At 44.0% G+C, this 18,836-nt stretch overlaps 1 protein-coding gene across 2 annotated transcripts in view; it reads right to left on the reverse strand.

The window, feature by feature from the left end:
• The window catches only part of SMC3 (structural maintenance of chromosomes 3), a 53,021-nt gene extending 43,778 nt beyond the window's left edge, over positions 1 to 9,243 (reverse strand). Inside the window, exons 1-2 of one of the 2 annotated variants that reach the window (XM_073354389.2) lie at positions 9,108 to 9,243; positions 572 to 647 (exon numbers count right to left, since the gene is read on the reverse strand). In XM_073354389.2, coding sequence (XP_073210490.1) covers positions 572 to 647; positions 9,108 to 9,122 — 91 coding nt within the window. In that variant the 5' untranslated portion in view covers positions 9,123 to 9,243. Of the gene's footprint in view, positions 1 to 571; positions 654 to 9,107 lie in introns of those variants that run through there. The other variant, XM_073354390.2, reaches the window with a different exon arrangement.
• Positions 9,244 to 18,836: the final 9,593 nt, after the last annotated feature.

Raw genomic sequence — 18,836 nt, forward strand, 5'->3', positions numbered from 1 at the left:
TTGGTATATATTAACACTTGAAGCATCAAATATTATTTGACCACAATATTACTACTTATTTTTTGACATTTTTCTTTCAAGTCTGTCAGTTTTTAAGTGGCAGAATACGTAACACCCCTCAAAGTATTTTAATCAAGCTGAATCTTAGAAGGTATTACCAGACATCCAGAATGTAATTCACGAGACACAGTTCAAGTATTCCACAACCCTGATCCTACAACAAGCTCCATGCAGGTGAACCTCTGTGTCTGTGTGGCGCCTCACTGACTTCAATGGAGCTCTGCACAGGTGGAGGGGTCCACCTATCCTATACTGAAGCTTATTGCAAGATTAGAACCAATGAACAATCATTATGGCAAAATTAAAATTAAATTATCTGCAAATTATAATAATTCTTCCTGTAATACATATCTGACATTACTGGAGAGAACAGTTTCAAATTTAGTTAATATGTACACAACTGCCTCTGAAATCTGAAGGGCTCTCAAAAATCATAAAGACCACTGACTTGACCCTTGATAAAAAATGAGGTAATGATAGTTCATACTGTAATATGTTTATAAGAACTTACCAATGACATTGTGTTTTGAACTGAAAGGATCTACAATTGTTTGATCTCTGTAGCTTCGAAATCCCTGAATGATCACCTGATGGATAAACAAATAAAATAATCTTAAAAATCAAGAAAACTAAGTTAGGTTTGTTTTTTTTAAAGAGGTACAAGATTTTAAGTTTGTAACTCAAATGAATAGGTTTCTATTTTTTTTAAAAATCACAATACATTTAGTCATTTTTTCTTTCCGGTCTTGCAGTTCAGATCCAAGTACATTTTAAGAAATTAAGGGTGAGATTTCAAAAAACAAAACAAAACCAATGTAAGTTTATGAGTAGCTTTTCTCTATCACAGAAGGTACACTTGTACACATTTAGGTCAAAGAATAATAAATAAGGAAATATTCAAATAAACTCAACCTTGCTGTCACAGCATAAAGCAACATGAAAGGATGTACTTACAATGACAGATTAGAGTAAAAAAAGTAAAGGGCTCAGTTCTAGCAGGACAGGAATGTTTTTTTTAAATTAATTTCATACCCCAATTAGCATATTTAGCATAAGAGTTCAACTTGCAAGCTCTAAGCAGAGCAGTGGCTGCATGTAAAAATTATAGACTACAGACGTATTTCTATATAGGAAGTAGACAAACATGCTCAGTAAGCTTTTTTGGCGTGTAGTGCTAAAACTGGTGAGTAAGATCAAAACCTCTCAGTGTTAAGAAGGCTGCCAGTTTCAAATGGAATAAAATCAGTCTTCCTTTTCTACCATTTATGTTAACCTTTTTGTGAAAATGTGCATTTACATAGTGCTAATAGTCCAAGTATTTTCCAGCCAGGAAGAAAAAGGTCTTTGTCCCAATGAGCTCACTTAGTACATACGCACAAAAACTACAGGAAAGGGATTAACTGAAGGTGAGACACAAATCGGTAAATTCAGAAATATCTCTCAGATCTATTAGAGACACAAGGCGGGAGCAGTAATATCTTTTATTGGACCAAATCCTGTTGGTGAAGAGACAAGCTTTCGCTGCACAGAATGGTTCTCCAGGTCTGGGAAAGGTACTCAGCTTGTTATACATAAATATTTAACATATACTCTAAAGGACCATTCAAGGAGAAGTTGCCTGTTAACATCCCGGCAGCCATAGGACAAAAAGGGGAGTTAATAGGTTACAGATTATTGTAATAAGCCATAAATCCAGTGTCGTTATTAATCCCATGATTTTTAGTATCTACCAGAGAATTATTAATTTAAGTTCCAAAGCTCATCTTTTGAAGATGTTGTGCAGGTTTCCTTTGAGGATGAGGACTGAGAGGTCAGATACGGAGTGATCATTTTGTGAAAAGTGTTTGCCCACAGGTGACATAGTGCTTTTGTCTTATATTTCTGTGTGAGTTCATTCAAGTGCATACTGACTGTCTGGTTTCACCCACACATTTTTTATTGGGACATTTAGTGCACAGGTAATGATAGGCATATGTAGGACCCATGGATCTTGAAAGATCATATTGAACTGCTCCGTGTAGGAGTATGCTACTGGTAGCAGTTACGGAGAGCAATTTACTACACTACACCGGCACAACGCTCTGGGCAGCACAGCTGTAGCACCGCCAGCCACCAGTGCTCTGTGTTGCATGGTAAGGGGGCAGGAACCGGGGGGGGGGGGGGTGGATAGAGGGCAGGGGAGTTCGGGGTGGTAGTCAGGGGGCGGGGATGTGGATGGGGTCGGAGCAGTTGGAGGGCAGGGAATGGGGGGGTTGAATGAGAGTAGGAGTCCGGGGGGGGGGGGGGCAGTCAGGAAGGAGGGGCGGTTGGATGGGGCAGTCGGGGCAGGGTCTCTAGGGGTGGTTAGACGGGGCAGGAGTCCTGGGGGGAGGAGGGGGCGTCAGGGGGCGGAGGCACAGCTTGGCACAGCCTCCCCTAACCAGCCCTCTATACAATTTCTGAAATTGGCCAATGTGGCCCTCAGGCCAAAAAGTTTGCCCGCCCCTGTGTTACAGGGTGTATCGCGGACTTTCTCCTTGGAGATTATTCTGTGGTATCTCAGGGCCAGGCTATAGATGGCAGATTTTCTTCATGAATGGTCCCTTAGACTGCGTGTTAACTACTTATGCTAAACAATCTGTTCCATCTTCTATTTAGCTGTGACACTCTGGGCTCGTCTACACTGGCCACAGCGCGGCTGCAATCGATGCAGCGGTATCGATTTAGCGGGTCTGGTGAAGACACAATAAGTCAATGGGAAACCACTCTCCCATCAACTTCAGTACTCCGCCTCCCTGAGAGGCGGAAGCTAGGTCGGCGGGAGAGCATCTCTTGCCAACATAACGCAGTGTAGACACGCATTAGGTCGATGTAAGCTACGTAGCTCAGGGGGTGATTTTGTCACCCCCCTGAGCGACTTAATTTGCATCAACTTAAGCGGCAGTGTAGACCAGCCCTCTGAATACCCTTCCTAAACCTGAAGAAAAGCTCTGTGTAGCTAAAAAGCTTAAATTTTTTGGACCAATTTCTACAGGTGAAGGACATTACTTCATTCACCTTGTCTCTCTCATATCCTGGGACCAACACAGCTACAACAACACTGCAAAATTCAGATACTCTGTCAGTTCCACATTTTTTTTCTTTGTATGTAGTAGAGATTTCAGTCTGGTAAGCTAAAGTAAAATATAGTGCATAGGGTATTTGTATCTTAAAACTGGCTCTGCATACCAGAAAAACTCAGTTAGCTTTTGGAGTATATGTCTATCTCAAGCAAACCCCTCCAATCACAAAAGCACATAAGAACGGCCACACTGGGTCAGACCAAATGCCCATCTATCCCAGTATCCTGTCTTCCAACAGTGGCCAATGCTTCAGAGGGAATGAACAGAACAGGTAATCATCAAGTGATCCATCCCCTGTAACCCATTCTCAGCTTCTGGCAAACAGAGGCTAGGGACACCATCAGGAGACTCCTTTAACTCTCCCCAGTAAGCCTAATGTCTTTAACTCTCCCCATGTCTGCCTAATACAAGACTGGGTGAAGTGAGAGACAAAAAGGAGGACATGAGGGAAAACTATAGAGCCCACTTTTAAAAAATTACATTTCTCCAGCCTAGTTTTTAGGGAGAATACTAGTAGGAGAAACAGCGCTGGTGTTGTTTTCATCTTCCTCCCTCTAGCTTATTCCCTCAATTGAAAATTGTAATTGTGTCTCAAATAGGTAATTATAACTATGGGTAGGAGCTAGGGCTGCCAGATGTCCAATTTTCGACCGGAAAGTCCAGTTGAAAAGGGAACCTGATAAGTGTCCAGTCAGCACGGTAACCATCTTCTGCTGCCAGAGGGCGGGAAGAGCAGCAGCTGCTGCTGGAGCCTGGAGGAGCACACAGGAACGGCTCTGGAAGAGAGGTACTGGAAGCTCCCGCGTCCTGCCCCAAGCATGGCTCTCCCTCCCTCACCCTGCCGCAGTTACCCCTCCACCCCTGTAGCATGGCTCTCCCTCCACCGCCCTGCCCCAGTCACCCCACCCCCAGAGCTCTGCTCAGCTGGCAGGGGGAGGGAAGTGGAGAGAGCATCGACTAAAGGTGAGGGAAGAGGAACGGGGGGTGGGACTGGTTCCAGTGCTCAGTGTCCGATTTTCACAAATGAGAAAGTTGGTCACCCTAGTAGGAACAGATGAGCTATTAAACACCAATACTGTTTTCCTACTAACATTCTCACTACTGAAGAAAAGAAGAAATAGATTATATAAGCAAAACTGCTTCTAAGCAGAATAGTTTTGTCGGCATCTTCCTTTCCAGTATTCTGACCCCAGCATCCCTGCGTATTTATTCAAAATTGATAAAAAGCACCTATTCTGGGACTTAGGCACCATACATACAATCATCAAAAACGCATACAAATTCATGAGATTAAAAAGACTAGAAAAATCCTCTTGACATGCCAAAACAATCTTTCCTTCTACTACAAAACTCCCATTCAAATTCTACCCTGAAAAATCCTGATAAAATACAATAAATGCTGCAAAGCTCATGTATTCCAGTAGCACCTAAAGACCCCATTGTGCTATGAACTGTACAAACAGAATAGAAGCTTATAGGCTTAATAGACAAGACAAAGAATTGGGAAGATGGGGGAGGGAAGAGAATGGCCTAATTCATTCTTTAATTATTTTTTTTAAAAGCCTCTGTCAAACAGCAGGGGTAAGTCTGAGTTTATGAATCAAGGACTCTTCATGGAAAACAACTCTTGTTTAAACTCATGTGCTGTAAGCTTGGATACTTCAGATTACAACTCCACTGATATCAGACAAAGTGAAGCAATCCCTAAGGCAGACAGGACACAACACATATAGGGGCTTAGAGGTTAAGACCAAAACTTCACAAGAAATCAGATAGTTGGCCCTCTCACAGAAGAAATGTATTCTTCATCTGCAGAGCACAAACACCACACATCACTACTGGCAACTACAGCTAGTTATCTGGATATCCAGAAAAATTGGTGATACCAGACCATTAAATTGAAAACCTGAGAAACAGCATGTATACCCTTCATTCAGGAAAAATGACACAATCTTGACCATTCCTCTGGCTACATCTCCCACTGTATAAAGTCTTCTATGGATTAACATACAGAGATACAGACATTCAGGCTTCAATCACTGTTAAGCACTGAGTAAGTCACTTTCTCATCTGACCCAGTCAATGAAGTTTAAATATCAAACTAATATTCTCCAAAATACTAAGACACCATAGCCAGTACCTCCTTATTAATAGCCACATACAAAATGGGAAGGGGAGAGGTAACAAAATGGAACCCTCACACAACACATCCCTCAGGGAAGATGGGAAATAGCTCAGTACTAACTACTCTTTGGCCCATCTCAAAAAGAAAGAAATGTAGCCAATAAACATCACATGTCCCTGTGCTAGGGTAACAAGTGAATCAACACCACAACAGTTGCAAAGGTAACGGATAGATCTGAAATATTCTTTTACAGGGTTCCTGGCCAAGTGGATAGGGGAAAAGGACTAGATTTCAATCAGGCTTTTTGACACAGCCCCATAGGACATTCTCATAAGGAACCTAGGGAAATCTGGTCTTGATGAAATTACTATAAGGGGGGTGGATTTTAGTAAAGCTTCTGAGACTGTCCCACATGACCCTCTCATAAAACTAGGGAAATGCAACCTAGATGGAGATACTAAAAGGTGGGTGCAAAACTGGTTGGAAAACCCTTCCCAGAGAGTAGTTATCAGTGGTTCACAGTCATGCTGGAAGGGCACAAGCAGGGTCTCGCAGGGATCAGTTTTGGGTCCAGTTCTGTTCAATATCTTCACCAATGATTTAGATAATGGCATACAGAGTACACTTATAAACTTTGCGTATGATACCAAGCTGGGAGGGATTTCAAGTGCTTTGGAGGACAGGATTAAAATTCAAAATGATCTGGACAAACTGGAGAAATGGTCTGAAGTAAGTAGGATGAAATTCAATAAGGACAAATGCAAAGTACTCCACTTAGGAAGCAATAATCAGCTGCACACATACAAAATGGGAAATGACTGCCTAGGAAGGAGTACTGCGGAAAGGGGTCTGGGGGTCATAGTGGACCACAAGCTAAATATGAGTCAACAGTGTACCACTGTTTCAAAAAAAAAAACCAAACATCATTCTGGGATGTATTAGCAGGAGTGTTGTAAGCAAGACATGAGAAGTAATTTGTCCGCTCTGGTTAGGCCTCAACTGGAGTATTGTGTCTAGTTCTGGGCACCACATTTCAGGAAGGATGTGGCCAAATTGGAGAGAGTCCAGAGAAGAGCAACAAAAATGATTAAAGGTCTAGAAAAGATGGCCTATGAGGGAAGATTGAAGAAACCGGGTTTGTTTAGTCTGGAAAAGAGAAGACTGAGAGGGGACATGATAACAGTTTTTAAGTATGTAAAAGGTTATTACAAGGAGGAGGAATAAAAATGGTTTTTCTTAGCCTCTGAGGATAGGACTAGAAGCAATAGGCTTAAATTACAGCAAGGGCAGTTTAGGTTGGACATTAGGAAAAACTTCCTAACTGTCAGGGTGGTTAAGCACTGTAATAAATTGCCTAAGGAGGTCGTGGAATCTCCATCATTGGATATTTTTAAAAGCAGGTTAGACAAACACCGGTCAGGAATGATCTCAATAATTAGTCCTGCCACAAGTGCAGGGGACTGGACTAAACGACCTCTCAAGGTCCCTTCCAGTTCTATGATTCTGTAACTGAAAGACCACACTCAAAGAGTAGTTATCAATGGTTTGCTGTCAAACTGGGAGTGTATCTAGTAGGGTCCCAAAGTGGTCCGTCCTGCATCCATCAGAAGTCAATATTTTTATTAATGACTTGAATAATGGACTGGAGAGTATGCTTATAAAATTTGCAAATGACACCAACCCGAGAAGGATTGCTAGCAAGCACTTTGCAAGACAGGATTAGAATTAAACTGCAAAGAATTACACTTGTGCATCTGATTTTTCCTTCTTAATTACAAAATGGGGAGTAGCTGGCTAGGTGGCAGTACTACTGTGAAGCCTCTGTGGATTCCAGGGGATCACAAATTGAACATGAGTTAATGTGATGCAGTTGCAAAAAAGGTTAATATTCTGGAGCGTATTAACAGAAGAGTTGTATGTAAGACCCGCTCTACTCGACACTGGTGAGACCTCAGCTGGAGTAGTGTGTCCAGTTCTGGGTACCACACTTTAGAAAAGATGCAGAGAAATTGGAGAGAGAGTCCAGAGGGAAGCAACCAAAATGATAAAAGGTTTAGAAAACTAGATCTACAAGGAAAAGTTTAAAAAACTGGCATGTTTACTCTTGAATTTTATTAACCCAGATAGTTTGGTTTTAGAACTAAGGACTCCAGGTTTTGCTGGATTTGCCTAATAAACAATCCCCCCCCCCCCCCCCCAAATCTGAGACGGCAACAATTTAAGAATTTTTCAGTCTGAATAGATGGTTTTAATGAGAGAAGGCCTCTAAACACTTTTTTTCTGAAAGAAGGGGGTTTATTTTGCACTCCTGAATGGAGAGCTTGACAAACATCAGCAATGATTCTAGCACCTCTCAATGTCCTTAGAGAAGTCTTGGCCCACAAATCCCCCAACCAGCACCAGACCCTTAATGAATGACACCAGTGAACACTCAAATACGTAACACATTGTTTGTTACCTCCAAACAATACTTTGTTCCCAATGAGAATAGGGTTGTGTTTTTTTAAAAGATGGTTAAAATTATTAGCTAGTATATTTTGTAAAAATCCACCTTTTTATCTTAGTCTATCATATTTTGGAAGAATAACTCCAATCTAGACATCCAGCTACTTTATCTATAAAGTAATCTGAAAACACTCACGGTCGTCATACAGACTAAGCAAGTTACTTGCCATCTGGAATAATTCCCCAGTCAAGACTTCACGGACTCCATGGGAGACGCACAAATATTCTTTAGCTCTTGCCCAGTCACATAAAATTTCAATCACTGTCATGCTCAGAACAGAACTTGTCACCAGTATGCCTCACACTGAGGCTTCACACATCTCTATTTTCAAGGGCCTGAATGATTTTGCTCCCACTAACATCTGATGTTCTTTTCTCAATGTCTGCCTCCTCTTCACCCTTAGCTTTGTGCCCTTCTTTTAAACTGCCCTAAAAAGCTTGTCTCTCTCACCCACAAAAGTTGATCCAATAAATCACCAGTTCTCAACCAGTGGTCCGGGGCTCCTGGGGGGCTGCGAGCAGGATTCAGGGGGTGCTCTAAGCAAGGCCGGCATTAGACTCACTGGAGCCCAGGGAAGAAAGTCAAAGCCCCACTGTTCATGGCTTAAGCCCGCGGCCCCACCAGCTGGGGCCCCACCACCTGGGGCAGAAGCCAAAGCCTGAGCAACTTAGCTTCATGAAAGCGCTCCCCCCCCACCATGGTAGCGGGCCCCGGGCAAGTGCCCTGCTTGCTACCCCCTAACACCGGCCCTGGCTTTTATAGACACAGGTGGGCCATGGCGTTTTTATAACATTTCGGGTGGGCCTCAGAAAAAGGTTGAGAACCCCTGCAATGAATACCATTACCCCACCCACCTTGTCTCCCCACTGCACGGGGCACAGTCGGCCACAGCTGGGCCACCTAGCATCCTCCTTATCCCTTCAAAGGGGCATCTTGGCGGCTGCCCGCCCCGCCCACTTCTCCTTCTTTTCGCAGACGTTAGTGACATCGAGCTATGGGGAAGGGCTGAGCTCCGGGCCCGGGTACAATTCCCCCCTCTTCCCGCCAGCCCTACCTCCCTGCCGAGCAGGCGTGCAGCAAGCTCTGAACCGACCCACGCGGGCTTCGGCACCCGGTGGGCCCCAGCCGGCAGAAGACACTGGGAGGGCCCGGAGGCGCTCTCCCCTGCCAACAGCCCTCCAGGCCCCCACAACAGGGCCCGGCATTCACCCCAGAGCCGCTCCCCCCTGCTAGGGCCTGGGCCCCGGCTCCCCAGGCCAGGCCAGGCCAGGCCCTCTCCCCGGCAGGGGGGGCCGCGCGGAGCCCGCCGCCTTACCTGCTTGATGTACATGTCTCCGGAGGATGGGGGCGGCGGCGGCTGCCCCCGCCGCGCTCGGCCTCCCGGCTCCCTCCCCGCAGCCTCCCCCGCCTCCTCGCGGCGCGGCAGCCCGAGCCCGCTCGTCAGCCCACACACAAACAAAATGGCCGCCTCCCCTCGGAGCGGACCACTCGGGATGTGGAGCAGGGGCGGCAGGGGCAGGGCCGAGACGGGCACGGCAGCGAAGGTTGCGGGGGTGCCGCTCACTTACACCCCAAGACTGCGCTCCCGTCCCAGCCCAGCGCTGGGAAGCGAGCGAGTGGACACATTCAGGTCCGCTCCTCGCACCCCCGCCCGGGTGCGACAGGTGGTGCCGTCCGCTTGGGTCAGGGTTGGGCGCCAAAGGCAAGTGCAGGCGGAGCCGGGGGCTGAGAGAAGGGAGATGGAGATAGGGCGTGGGCGGGGAGGTGGCAGGAGATGGCTGTAGGGGACGGTTCCCCCAGGGGGCGCTATGGGGTGGGAGTGACAGGGGATGGCTGTATGGGGGCATCGCCTATGGGGTGGCAGGGGGATAGCTGTATAGGAGGGTTCCCATAGGGGGGTACTATGGGGTGACAGGGTGGCTGTATGGGAGGGTTCCCATAGGGGGGTACTATGGGGTGACAGGGTGGCTGTATGGGAGGGTTCCCATAGGGGGGTACTATGGGGTGACAGGGTGGCTGTATGGGAGGGTTTCCATAGGGGGGTACTATGGGGTGACAGGGTGGCTGTATGGGAGGGTTCCCATAGGGGGGCACTTTGGGGTGACAGGGGGATGGTTGTATAGAAGGGTTCCTATTGGGGGGCCACAATGGGTGGGGGCTTGGCAGGGGGATGGCTGTATGGGAGGGTTTCCACAGGATGCACTATGGAGTCACAGGGTGATTGTATGGGAGGGTTCCCATACCGAGTGCTATGGGGAGATGGGGATGGCTATATAGAAGGGTTCCCATAGGGGGGCACTATGGGATCACAGGGTGGCTGTATGGGAGGGTTCCCATAGGGCTGCTATGGGGTGACAGGGGGATGGTTGTATAGGAGGGTTCCTATGTGGGGGCACAATGGGGAGGGAGGTTGGCAGGGGAGTGGCTGTATGGGAGGTTCCCACAGAGGGTGCTGTATGGGAGGGTTCCCACAGAGGGTGGCTCTATGGGATCGGGTGGTAGGGGGATGGCTGTATGGGAGGACTCTCACGGGGGCGCTATGGGGTGCGGGTGGCAATAATAAGCAGGCACCAGTTAGAAGTAAACTGAATGTTTGACAAAAATGGGGCACATTAAAGGCACTTGACTGCCTCAGTTACTACCGAAACCCAGCAGTGAACTGACGGATGTGACTACTAGAGTGTTAACATTGGTTCCCGTAAGCCCATGGTATGGGTTGGTAACAGCTTGTCATGTCTATGACACTTCAATGAAGTTTCACTGAATGGAAAAAAAAAATAAATAATGAGTTTCAGCATAAATGCTATCTAAGGATTGTATACTGCTGCCCTGGTCTCTGATATCTGAGCACTATCCATGCAAATTCAATAGCAATAGCCAAGTCCATAGTGAACTTCAGGGAGTCCCTGCCACTTCTCCTTTGCTATGAAAGCTTTGCACGCAGCTGCAGTAAAATGTATAAAAAAAGATGAATGAGTACCCACTGTTGAAAACTACACTTGTTTCATTACAGTGGGTACAAAATGAGCCCAAGTGTTACATGTGGCTGTAGAAGGACAGAGGCAACTCACATTTGATACAGTGGAAGAGTAAGTACTAGGTGTGCTTGGCTTGAACAGAAGGCTCCAAATACACATGGTAAAGTGTCTATAACTTGTCTAGGGAACAAGATGCAAGATAGATCTGCTGAGGTGTTCAGTGGAATATCTACAAACCACTATAACTCCACCAGGTTTATAGGATCCTTCCAGTCAGTGATGGCAGGTTTGTATAATTTTTGGTGGTGCCCCAAAAGGGTCCAAGTCCTGCCCCGCCCGCCTTGTAAGCTGATATATTTTTTTTATATAATGTAAAAATGGACTGGAAACAGTAAGCATGTAACAGTTTCTTATATTGCACAATATCACTATCGTAAGAAAAAATTATTTAACTAAAAATATCAACTTTATTAATACTCTTGAATACGGAAACAACCAAGCACTTAGATCAATAACCCTCAAAAGCAAAAAGCTCTAAGTAGCTATTGTACCCCAACCACGTAGATCTTGATAGCCAAGACTGATGAAAACTCCTTATCTTTTAGATTTGCTGTATCTTTCTTTTGTATAACTTCAGCTTGCAAGCTGGGTGTCGAGCTCAGGCTGTCACTTGATAACGTCGCTTTTGTTCTTTTTCTCTGGGTAACTTTATTAAGAATTTATCCATTGATTATTATTTCACAAAATTAATGGGGTGAGGCTGCAGGGTTTGGCGTGTGGGAGGAGGCTCTGGTAGGGCAGAGGGTTGGGATGCAGGGGTGAGGGGTTCACGGTGCAGGAGGGGGCTCAGGACTGGGGCAGAGGGTTAGGGTGCGGGCTCTGGGGTGGGGGTGGGGATGAGGGGTAAGATTCCTTTTCTCTCCCAGGCGGGAGAGCAGGCAGAACTGGATTATTGACATGGCGGTGCAGAGCATTACTACTGGGGATGGACACTGATTTAACTGGATTTGTTGTTTTAACTATTATACAAATATTTCAGACTAGTAACCAAGATGAAAGGAATCTAAAATTTTCATTAATGTGCACAGGGAGGTAAATGCGAAACTGTTATTGGGGACATGGCCAGCTGAAAGCCATATATTGTAAGCAAGTATTTATTTGCCTATTTATGACTCTCTCACAGTCTGCGCATCTTTTATCTTGGACAATGAAAATCAATTAAGGTGCTACCAAGTTCTCAGTTCTGTAATTTTTGGGTTGCGAACACTTGATGGAAATTTGACCTTGCTGTAAAACCAGTGTTTTCAGTGGAATTTAAAAGAATAATAGGGGGAACATTTTTCTGGCTGTCTTAAGGGTTTCTTTTTATAAAACTAATATTTTAGATAAAGCGAAGTTGTCCCCTTACTAAGGGCTTGTCCACAATGGGGTTTCATGCTGAGAAACTGTGCCAGCACAAGTCATGGTTAACTGGGCATGGATTGTCTACACTAGGGGCTTGCACAAATGCAGCTATGTTGGTGTAAAATAACCCAGTGCAAGCAAGGCCTACAAGTCAGATGGGGTGCATTGCTGTGGGTGCTAGACTAAGAACCACTTATAAAGAACAAAGGAAAGAAATGCCAACTCCTAAGTAAAGAATGGGGCCAGGGATGAGGGGTTCACAGTGGAAGAGGAGGCGGCTCAGGGCTGGGGCAGTGGGTTGGGCTGCAGGAGGGTGAGGGCTCTGAGGTGTGGCTGGGGATGAGGGGTTTGGGAGGGGCTCAAGGCTAGGGCAGAGGGTTGGGGTGCAGGGGTGAGGGCTTTGGGGTGGGGCTGGGGAGGAGAAGTTCATAGTGCAGGAAGGGGCTCAGGGCTGTTGCAGAGGGTTGAGGTGCAGGGAGGCGAGGGCTCTGGCTGGGGGTGTGGGCTTTCTTTCCTGCAAGTTTAAACACTTTAATAGGCTTTAGAATCCTTTCCAACTCCTACTAGATGTTCCTCATGTGTTTGATGGAAAGAAATTAAGTCATCCAAGTTCATGAGGATGTCTTCATTTCTCTGAACTTGGGCTAGATCATTTACTACCCTCTGAAGCATCCCTAGTGCATTCATGCGTCTAAAAAGCATGCTTCAGAATTGAAACAATCCACAGGGTGTCAGAGGGTCTGTTTTTTCTTGATAGTCAGTTGCTACTTTCATCTGATGTTATCCAGGTATCAAAATGATACTGGAGTATTTGCTCCTGACATTTTATCCAGGCTGTCTACTATGTGAGGAGATGGGTACCTATCTTGACTACAGGAGACTTCATTTATAGCCAGTTCAATGCCTATCCTCCAGTCTCCATTGGGCTTTTTCACAATTACAACTGGGGATGCTTACGGTGATTCAGTCAGGCAATCCTGCAGCATGTGATTTACCTTCTTTCCTGATATGCCAGGGGAATCTGACAGAGGGCTTGCCTCACAGGAACACACTCTGGCTTAAGTACAGTCCAATGTTGCACCTGATCATATCTCCCAAATTCTTCATCATTCCTAGAGAACACGCATGCATACCATAAGAGCAGCTATTGTAATTGCTTCCTTTTGTTGCCTTCTACAGATGCTTCAGTCAAGTTACCCCCTAGCTCTTTTAGTGACTGGTCTGCTTCACAGTTCTTGACCTCTGCCCCGGCGAGAGGGTTTGAGACACCAGCAACTACATTGATCTCCAGTCTCCAGAAACAAGTAATCTGCAAAGACCTTCTCCTCATGGTGTAGCTTCAACAGGCAGGATTTTTGCATAACCAGAAGTGGGGAATTTACATTAAGCTCCCCCTAGGTATTCCCCAGGAAATCCATTTACCATGTATTATTCCAGAAGTCTATTATTGACTATCACATTTTCAATATTTTAACCATGTTTTCAGACCTGAAGGAGAGCTGTGTGGCTCAAAGGCATCTCTCTCTCTCTCTCTGCAGAAGTTGGTCCAATAAAAGATTCACCCACCTTGTCTATATTGAAAAATGTGAGACCTTTTAACTTCCAGGCCTTGGATCACATCTCCCCCGCGAAGAGGTTACATACTATCCTGGCCCACAATAATACATAAGCTTTGCCTTTAATACAATGTACCCCCAAAGATATTTAAATGTAATTCAATTAGGTTTTTCAAGGATATTGCAGGAAGTTGCCATCTCGGTCACAATCATGATATCGAAACACTAAGAGAAAGATATAGCACCACTTACTGGTGGAGCTGCTGTCTGCATGGATCATTACAATAATACATCACATTGACAGAGCTGTCATTGTTCCACCGAAGTTTTATGCCTCAAAGACCCAAGCCTAAGCTTGCATACTTTATTTGTGCACCCAGATATCTCTGAACTGAATGGAAATTTTGAGATCCTGATAGAAATTTTTACCTTTACTGAGTCATTGGCTTATGCGCTATAAACACAAAATATTTGGTACCAGTATAACTTTGTTGATGAGAGGCATGTTTTTTACCAAAATAATTATATGGGTAAAACCCTTAGTGTATAGGTGCCTTATAGCAGTATAGCATATTGCCATATAGAAATAAGCCGCTCCAGCATAACTGAATCCACACTAAGGCAGCTGTCCCACTTCAACCACACAAATAGGGTATAGTGTTTAGACAACACCTTAGTATCATAGGAAACTATGTAGCCTGTAGTGTATTCACATTTATTTTATAAAAGGTAAGAATGAGAGGAAAATACGACTCCCTTTCCATCTCCTACAAAGCGTTCAGAATTCTTCACTAAATGATTCTGAACACAGAAGAAAGTGGTAGATCTGTAAGTATCCTTCTTTGATCCTATACTCTCCATGTAGCTAGTTAGAAAATACCGTACAATTTTAAACCAATAGCATAAAATACTTTGAATTTATACAGAAGCTTTCATCCAAGGATCTCAAAGCATTTATTAAACACACACACACACACACACACACACACACACATTCTCTCTCTCTCTCATTTACTCGTCAGGCCTCTAACATCCCTGAAAGATAATCATCATCTCCATATTACTATTGGAGAAACAGAGGCACACCTGTTAAATGACTCACATTCGTACAGTGTATCATTAACAGGCTCAGGACTAGAACGCAGGAGAACGGCATATATCTTGCTCTGGCCAGTAGTAAATACTGCTTATCTGAATTTCAGACCCTAATACAGTTGAAACTGGATACTATGTTGAGAATTTCTAACAGCAGTACTTATAAAGAATGAGAAAAATCTATTAGATCTAAAATCTATTAGAATTTTTTGAGAGAGTATCAACAAACATGGACAAGGGTGATCCCAATGGATTTAGTGTGTTGTATTTTCAGAAAGCCTTTAACAAGATCCCTCACCAAAGGCTCTTTAGCAAACTCATGGGATAAGAGATAAGGTCCTCTCATGGATTGGTAAATGGTTAAAAAGTAGGAAACAAAGGGTAGGAACAAATGGTCAGTTTTCACAGTGGAGACAGGTAAATGGCAGGGTCCCGCAAGGATCTGTACTGGGACAACAACATATTCATAAATGACCTGAAAAAGGGGTAACCAGTAAGATGGCAAGATTTGAAGACAATACAAAATTACTCAAAATAGTGAAGTCCAAAGCAGACTGTGAAGAGTTATAAAGGGATCTTACAAAATGGGGTGACTGGGCAACAAAATAGCAGATGAAATTCAGTGTCAATAAGTGCGAAGTAATGCGCATTGGAAAAATATAATGCCAACTATATATACAAAATGTTGGGGTCTAAATGTTACCACTCAAGAAAGAACTTGGAGTCATCTTGCTTAGTTCTGTGAAAACATCTGTTCAATGTGCATCAGCAAATCAAAAAAAAAAGCTAATAAATTTTTCGGAACCATTAGGAAAGGGATAGATAGCCAGAAAATATCATAATGCCACTTTATGAATCCATGGTACACCCACACCTAGACTACTGTGTGCAGTTCTGGTCACCCAAGCTCAAAAACAGATATTAGAACTGGGAAAGGTTGAGACAAGTGCAGCAAAACTGATTAGTGGTATGGAGCAGCTTCCATGTGTGGAGAGGATAAAAAGATTGGAACTGTTCAGCTTGGAAAAGAGATGACTGATGGGGAATAAAATAAAGATCCTTAAAATAATGAAAAGGTATGGAGCAAATGACAAGTTATTTACTTCTCATAACACAAGAACCAGGAGTCACTCAATGAAATTAATAACCGTTTAAAACAAACAATGCACAGTCAACCTGTGGAACTCGTTGCCAGACGATGTTGCGAAGGCCAAAAGTATAACTGGGTTCAACAAAGAATTAGATAAATTCATGGAGGATTGGACCATCAATGGCTATTAGCCAATCTAGTCAGGGATGCAGCCCAATGCTCTGAGTGTCCCTAAACCTCTGACTGCTAGAAGCTGGGACTGGACAACAGGGGATGGATCACTCAGTAAATTGCCCTATTCCATTCATTCCCTCTGAAGCATGTGGCAGTGGCTACCACCATAAGACAGGATACTGGGCTAGATGGACCATTGGTCTGACCCAGTATGGCCATTCTTATGTTCTTCAATGCTTGTAGTTGTAAGCAGCTTCCCTTCTACAATAGGAATAAAGTAATAATACATTTTCAGAGAACAGTGCATTAAATTTAGAAGTTTTGCAACTTCTGATTTGAGAATACTACCATTAACACCAAGAAATCAGACTCCCTGGGCTAATTCTATCTTTGTAACAGCATTAACTATTCTGGGATTGCATCTACTTACCCCAAGTCTTAAATGAGGTACTCAAGTTATTCCAATGCCAAGGTGACAGAAGCAGGATAAGATCATCTTTAAAACAGCCCTTTTGGCTTTTCTGGGTTCTTAAAACCAGAAGTCCCTTTTTAATGTAATAAGTTTAAAAATATTTACTACAGCAAGGCTAGGATCTGAATGGCTAAAGAGAAACTCCGGAAGAGGCCCAGCATCAGCAGCTCAGAGCTCCCCCAGAACTTTCTGAAGTACTAGGATTCTTGTTAAACCAAATACAAAACAAAGTCTGACTATAACCATATTCATGCATCTCAACAGGCTGTATATTCCCAACAAACAATATAAAACCAGACAACACATACCAGACACCTGTTAGGTCTCCACAGCTCCCTTTCCCTCCAGGCCAACAAATCCCCAATTCCCACATCAAAAACAATCCAGCTCCACTCTCCTCTTCCACTGCCTTAAAGGGTTGAGTCCAAGTTGTCACAGCTGCACCTTATTGATTCAGCTCAAGAAAGTACTCCCAGCTGAGACACTGAACAGCTCTTCCTGAATAACTCCATGTGTGGGCACTCTTAGTCCAGAATAAGAGTGACCTGCTCCTGTTTCGCTTAACACATATAGATTGAGCAAAACAGGAACAAGGCACCTTTATTCTGGAATAAGGGTGTCCACATGGAATTATTCAGGAAGAGCTGTTCCTGAACAGCTCCGAGTGTAGACAAGCCCTTAACCCCCCTGCTGTGATTTACCCTCCCACACAGCCGCAAAAACTTAAAACATACTGCTGTCTGGATCAGTGGGATTTCCTGCTAGGAGCACTACTGGTGTGGGATGAACTGGACTGGAACCTCCTCCCCAGAGCACTAACAATCCATATACCCTGTCATAGTTACACAATGGCTGCAGCTATACTGGCAAGTTTCAGAACAGTAATTCAACAGTAGGTGTGTACGTGTAAAGATATTGTAAAACTAACTTTGCATTTCCTTGATCCTGGGCAGCTGCATGTTGGGTCAGCTCCCTTGACATAAATTAGAACAGTGTAATCTACACACGCTGATAACACAACCCTAGGAACCGATACAGCAACTAAGCATTGCCAGCATCCCAGAGAAGAGCTGGCTGAGGAGCTGCTGCACCATCTCCATCCACTAGAGGATCCCCTACACAGGGGTGATCTTCCATTAGCAGGTTAGGCTAGCTCTACATTCATGGTCCTCCAGTTGTGCACTGAGAAGCAATGCAGAATATGATATTTTCCACGGCATGCATCCAATGAAGTGAGCTGTAGCTCACGAAAGCTTATGCTCAAATAAATTTGTTAGTCTCTAAGGTGCCACAAGTACTCCTTTTCTTTTTGCGGATACAGACTAACACGGCTGCTACTCTGAATCCTGAGAATATGATCTGGTAACTCCTAGGTGTTTTGAAAGACAGTCCAAATGCACATTCTTGGGAAAGGATTTTTTATGTGTTGGGGGTTAAGACACTCAGAGCTGGAAGCAGTGACCTTCAATAGTGTGGATAACCAGATTGGTTGACTGAAGATGTTCAAACATATTTGCTTTTACCAGTGTTCTGAAATTGAAGCTCTACATGTGAATAGCACGCTTGGCTTTGCTGCAGCATTTGCTGTTAATCCGTCTTTGTTCAAGGCAATAACAGGAATGATACGCATATTCTTCGGAAAAATAGATCAGGCAAAACTAGCCTGAGACTATATCCACTCATTTATCTCCCAGAGAGCAAATGATCCACTCAACAAAGTGTTGTCAAATGCACAAAGTAAACAAACCGAAGAAAGAGAAAAAATAGTTTTCTTCTAATCTCTTTCAATTACAGTAATTTTAGACGTTACTTGTAACAATGGAGGGGGGGCAGATTTTCAGAAGGAAATGTCATTTGCAACTTGACAGTGCCCCTTCAAAAATTATAACTATTATCAAAATTAAAGTATCTGTATAACAGAATCCCTACTGCTATCCTCTTTCTCATTAATAAAAATTTGTTCAAAACATAATTGGCTGGTTCCTGCCGCTCCTAGAATAATAGTTTGGTAAATTACTTCCTCTGATCAATGTCAACATCTCCAGTGCACCTAGCCATCTTAACTTCCCCTTAATTAAGTGTTTGTTAATGAATATCCATCAGAAGTACATTTTACCTATTCCTTTTAAAGAAATTGTCTATTGCAGTTTCTGCAGAAAATAGAACACATTGCCCAATAAACAAAGAACGAACAATTACAGAAAGAGATGTTAGAAAATGACACACTCAGCACCTGTGCACTGCATGCTCCTAACACACTCAGATTACTACTAAA

Source organism: Lepidochelys kempii, chromosome 7 (assembly GCF_965140285.1).
Source record: "Lepidochelys kempii isolate rLepKem1 chromosome 7, rLepKem1.hap1, whole genome shotgun sequence".
NCBI classification, from domain to species: domain Eukaryota; kingdom Metazoa; phylum Chordata; order Testudines; family Cheloniidae; genus Lepidochelys; species Lepidochelys kempii.